The sequence below is a fragment of the Calonectris borealis genome, unplaced genomic scaffold (genome assembly GCF_964195595.1).
Source record: "Calonectris borealis unplaced genomic scaffold, bCalBor7.hap1.2 HAP1_SCAFFOLD_160, whole genome shotgun sequence".
NCBI classification, from domain to species: Eukaryota; Metazoa; Chordata; class Aves; order Procellariiformes; family Procellariidae; genus Calonectris; species Calonectris borealis.
The window spans coordinates 67,717-72,897 of record NW_027441546.1 but is presented as its reverse complement, the minus strand read 5'-3'; the positions used below and the strand labels follow the sequence as shown (position 1 = coordinate 72,897).

General features: G+C 60.7%; 1 protein-coding gene across 3 annotated transcripts; it reads right to left on the bottom strand.

Moving 5' to 3' along the window:
* Window positions 1–257: 257 nt before the first annotated feature.
* LOC142077140 (guanylate-binding protein 1-like) lies at window positions 258–4,688 on the bottom strand. Of its 3 annotated transcripts, XM_075139317.1 has the most exons (9): window positions 4,490–4,688; window positions 4,280–4,407; window positions 3,756–3,865; window positions 3,238–3,440; window positions 2,879–3,121; window positions 2,299–2,579; window positions 1,520–1,732; window positions 1,305–1,395; window positions 258–1,175 (listed from the first exon to the last, which is right to left on the bottom strand). In XM_075139317.1, exons 1-9 carry the CDS (start codon window positions 4,680–4,682, stop codon window positions 1,045–1,047), a joined length of 1,593 nt encoding a protein of 530 aa, XP_074995418.1. In that variant the 5' UTR covers window positions 4,683–4,688; the 3' UTR covers window positions 258–1,044. The 3 variants fall into 3 exon arrangements, with proteins under 3 accessions (XP_074995418.1, XP_074995417.1, XP_074995416.1); XM_075139316.1 differs by lacking the exon at window positions 4,490–4,688 and having other exon boundaries at window positions 4,209–4,291; XM_075139315.1 differs by lacking the exon at window positions 258–1,175 and having other exon boundaries at window positions 1,314–1,439; window positions 4,490–4,682.
* Window positions 4,689–5,181: the final 493 nt, after the last annotated feature.

The window sequence follows — 5,181 nt, the reverse complement described above, 5'->3', positions numbered from 1 at the left end:
AGTGCCACCGGGATGACGGCCTTGGACCGCCCCTCTGTATGTAAAGAACTGAGAAACCTCTACACCTTCTCGTTACTGGAACGCTTAGTGTCCCTGCTTCTTCTCGTGGAGCAGCTGAGGATTGAGTTCCCTGTAGGGAGGAGGGAAACCCCTTTGTCCATGAGCGTGGTGGGTTGACCCCGGTGGGCAGCTGAGCCCCACACAGCTTGGGGAATGGGGGAGGGAACGGGAAGGGTGAAAATGAGACAACTGGTGGGTCGAGACCAAGAGAGTTTAATAGGTAAAACGAAAGCTGCGTGCGCAACCAAAGCGAAATAAGGAATTCATTCCCTACTGCCCATCGGCAGACAGATGCTCAGCCCCCTCCAGGAAAGCAGGGCTCCATCACACGTAACGGTGGCTTGGGAAGACAAGCACCCTAACTCCAAACATCCCCCTGCCTCCTTCTATCCCCCAGTTTTTATTGCTTGAGCGCAGTGTCCTAGGGTCTGGGATATCGCTTTGGTCAGCGGGGGTCAGCTGTCCCGGCTGGGTCCCCTCCCAACTTCTTGCCCACCCCCCGCCCACTCGCTGGTGGATGAGAAACAGAAAAGGTCTTGATGCTGTGCAGGCGCTGTTCAGCCACAGCTCAAACAGGGGGGTGTCAGCAGCACTGGTTCGGTCACCAATCCAAAACACAGAACCCCACCGCCTGCTAGGAAGAACATTGACCCTCTCCCAGCCAAAACCAGTACGATGGGACACACACCTCCCGTGAACCCTCTACAGCCACCTCCTCCTCCAGAGACGGGTCAGGAAGGGGCACTTGGGGATCTTTTGGTCTGAAGAAAGGAAAGAGGGAGCAGCACTGAGAGGGCGTGAGCGAGCAGAGAGCACAACAGCCCTGTGGGGAGAACTTCCTCACAGGTTCAAAGTGAGGAGAGCCTTGCTAAGGCCCAGGGTGGGAAGAGCTACTCCGCAGAGGATGGCTAAGTGGAGGGGGGGGGAGTGAGCGAGCGGCTGCGTGGTGTTTAGTTGCTGGCTGGCGTTAAACCACGACAGGGGTTAGAAAGGAAATCTTGGTAGTCTCCGAGTAGCAACTGTGATTCCCAAGTTAATCAGTATCAATGCTGCGGTCTCCATCATCCTCCGGGCCGCCCTCACCCGCTCAGCTCTCTCGTACTGGTCTTGCTCATCTGGCGACAGAGAAACAGAGGTGTTGCAAGGGCAGGAGCTGAGCGCACAAGCCCCCAGGAGTGCTCTTGTCCCCCTCCCTCAAGCTTGGCCCTCTACAGGCAGTGGCATTTCTCCAGCCCAGAAGTTACTTTGCAGCTCTGTCAGGTAGAGGTCTATCTGGCGGATGAACTTGGCCAGGGTTTCTCTGCTTTGGAGGAACTCCTGCAGGACAGCAGCAGCCTGAGGACCACCGGTAGAAGAGGAGTCAAGAGGAGAAACGGCAGCTGGGGGGAAATGGTTTCTTGGGGGAAGGGGATGGGACATGGAGCCTCTCCCCTTGAAGGGGAGCTGCTCTTGGTCCTACCTTCACCCCCTTGCCAGGCAGTTCCCAGTATTTCTCCACCAGTGCCTGTTGGTCTCCTTGGAAGAGCTGGTAACCCCCTGACACGCTGTAGTCCCCATCAGCGATTCGTCTTTCCATGTCTTGGCAGAGGTCCCTGAGAGCAGCCTCGCACTTGTCACGGGACGCCTGCTCGTTGTCCCTGCAGAACTTCACCTTGAGTGCCTGTACCTGGCGCTGTCCGGAAAGATGCGGGGGGAAGGCATCAGCCCAGGCGGAGCTGCATCCACCGCTCTCATGCCAGGCACAAACCAAGCCAGGCCGACATGGAGGTTGGGTTCTCCGGTCTGTGGGGTAATCAGCCGGGAGGTGACCGATGGGGAGGGCGTTCTGTGCCCACGGACGTCTCTGGGCCAAGGGGCACGGGAGCAGAGAGCGTGAGAGGGCCCACGGGCTTCCCAAAACACAGGGGCAAGAACCACTCAGCAGGACAGGGGAAGCGTGGAAGGCTCCAGGCTTCCAGCCGGGGCAGAGACGCGTCTGGGCTGCAGCAGGAGAGGGGGCAGGGCTGAGCTCCGTCCCCATTGCAGCACAGCTTCGGAACCGCGGCAGGTTCGGGGACAACTGCCAGTCTGCAGCGCGTGAGAGCAGGCGTGGGCACCGAGGCCCCTCTGGAGAGGGCTCGGCAGCGTCCTCTGGCAGGGGGCAGGGAGACCCCGGCCCCCCAGGACCGTGCTCTTTCCCCAAAGCTGAGGGGGTGGTGGTGTCCCTGGGGAACCCCGGCTGGGCTGGGGACCACCTACTCGGAGCTCTGCCCGGAAAGGGCGGATGCCATCTTCAAATGCCCGTGCCACGAACAGCTCCAGCGCCTCCCGCGCGCACTGGGCGTGCAGCCCCAGTAGCTCCTGAAGGGTCTCCGTCGGCAGCTGCGCCCGCTGCTCCATCAGATCCCGGTACAACGCCACAGCCGCTTTCACTGCCGCTGCGTTCTCAGCCTCTGCCAGGGCCAGCGCCGCACTCTGCAGACACGGCACTGCCCCGCTCCGGATGGCCTCCACGTAGGTCGCTGCCAGCTTCCCCAGCACTGCCAAGGAGGACCAGGCATGAGAGAGCTGCAGCCTGAGCCAAACGCAGGCTCCCCTTCGGCCCTGGGTCCTGCCGTATCCCTGCTGCCTCCCTGCCGGACTCTTCCGGAACTTCTTTTCCTGACTCTTTCCCACCCCGCCTGCAACGTGCGGGAGCCCCAAATCCAGAGGCAGGGACGGCAGCCGGCAGAAAAGCTCTCCCTTTCCCCACCTGCCCCTCCGGCTCTGCACGTGGTCCTTCCCCAGGCACAGCCCCACCAGCTGCTGGCCACCCAGCCCTCTCGACAGCAGGACTCACGGCTCCCCGTTACGATGCGCCCGCCAGGGATGGCCTTGGCTGGAGACGTTTCCCAGACGTGGCTGCAGAGTTTCTCCACCTGCTGCTGGAACTCGGGGTTGATCCCATCGTCCGGAAGCTCCTCCAAGCGGACCAGGTCCCTCCTGCCGGCCGGCTGCTCAAAAACAAAGCACTTGCGAGCGGGAAAGAACCGGCGGATGCATTCCCGGAGCTCGTTGTAGCCTCGGGCCTCCGGGCTGCTGCCTGTGGGGAAGAGGAGACGGAGCAAGTCCACCGGGCTCGGGCTGTTGTTGAATTACACCGGAAGGCTGCTGTGTCCGGGGCTGAACGTCTCCGGCAGCACGGCACCGTTCCCTTACCGGCCTTTAACTCCAGGGCGTTCTCCAGGTATTCATCCTCAGTGATTTCCTTCCCATCCACCTCCAGCTGCAGTGTGAAATCCCGCACAGCCCAGACGAACGTCGGGAAGAAGCGGACAAGTTTTTCTGAATCCTCCAGTTCACCTTCACTCTTCTCGGCTGCTGCCTTCAACCTGACGTGCTCAGTCAGCTTCATCACATAGCTAGGGAGCTGGCTAAGGAAAGAGGGACCTCAGCTCTGAACGCAGGGGCATCGCCATCCTGCAACCGCTCAGCACTTCATGGGGAAGAGAGGAGACCCTGCGGGGACAGGGAACAGCCTGGAACCACCAGAAGGAGGAGGGAGAAAAACCCTCAGCCCTGAGGTCCACGACGTGGCACTCCTCAGGACTCAGAGCACGTCACCGGGCACCACCAGAAGGTTCTGCAGCTGCTTGAGGAACTGGGATTTGTCAACCCCTAGCCCCCCACACAGGGAGAGGAGGCCATCCCTGGGGCCTCTGTCCCACCAAGGATACTGCAGCTGCTCCATGGCTTGCTGGTCAATGGTGCCTTTGCTGTTGTAGATCAGGGTGCTGGAGAGCAGGACGGATAGCACGAAGATCCATGTGTCGTTCTCGGTGTCGCCCTGCAACAACGACCCTTGGCGCTTATCAACAAGACTCCCTAAGCATGAGCAAAGCCCCAAATCCCCAGGCCCTGAATGCCCCCAACCCACGGGCCATGGCAAGATCAGGCTTTGGAGAGACCCGCCCCATGCCATCACCACGTCTTTCTGAAGCTGGGCTGATCCTCAGCTCCTAACTCTCAGGGTCCCACAGACCTCTACCAAAGTGCTCCCTCAGCTCCTCATTCCCGCTCTGCTGCTCTTTTCTAGAAAAGCGGAGGAATTTGGCAACTTGTCTACCCCAACCTCCTTCCCCATGGCCTCTTCCCACCATAGGTGGTGGGAACACCTGCACTCTGGTCACCATGGCTGGGCCCTCAAGAGCTCCCACAAAGTGCTGGGAACGCCCAAATGGAGCTTCTGCTTCCTCCACACCTTCTCCACGTCGCCCAGCCCTTCGGTGTCCAGCAGCACCAGGGTGCGTCCAGGCTGGCAGGGGTGAGGCACACACCACATCCAGATACCTTTGGTGTGGGGCTGCACGCTGGAGCCCAGGGAGAAACCTGTGGGGAGGACGCAAGGGCGGTAACTGCAGAGTGGGCAAACCCGGGTACCTTGGCCATGCAGGGCTGGGACCTCCCTCACCTTTCCTCTGGCCAGCCAGCCTGTTCATGAGGTAGGACTTGCCCGTGCGGTACGGCCCCGTGATGGCCACCACCACCACCGGCTGGGTGACCTCCGAGAGCACCTGCAGGGCCTCCTGCCGCACCACCAGCCCCTTCGTCCGCGTGTTCTCGATGAGGCGGACAGGCGCCGGCACGTGGATTTCGGACGCCATGGCTGGCAGCAAACGCAACCTGCAAAGGAGACGGAGAGACGGGCTGGTTAGCAAGGTGGGGACACCCCCCAGTCCCAGCAGGGACAGTCGTTAGCATCCTGCTTCCTTTTTCCAAGCAAATCACGCTTTGCACCAAACTCCTTCCACCGCGCCTCCTCTTTTGGCCCCTCGCAAGCGCTGCTGTGAAGACAACGGTGACGCTCCCAAGAGGTGCACAGCCCCTTCCCCTTGGCCTTGCAACAGGAACAGCTCAGATTCTGACAGCCCAGTGGGAAAGTGGGAGTCCTCTGCAGTGTGTCCTCAACACCCGCTGGAAGTTTGCTGGGGGTGAACCATGCAAGAACGGGTGTGGGACATAGCAACGGCCTCCGGCAGGGCTGCGGGGCAAGAGGAATGACCGGAGAGCCGCAGCAGCGCTAAGGAAAGAGAGGTTGGGGGGTGAAATCGAAGCTTCGGGAGCTTCTTATTAATTTCTTCATTAATTTCTTATGCCCGACGC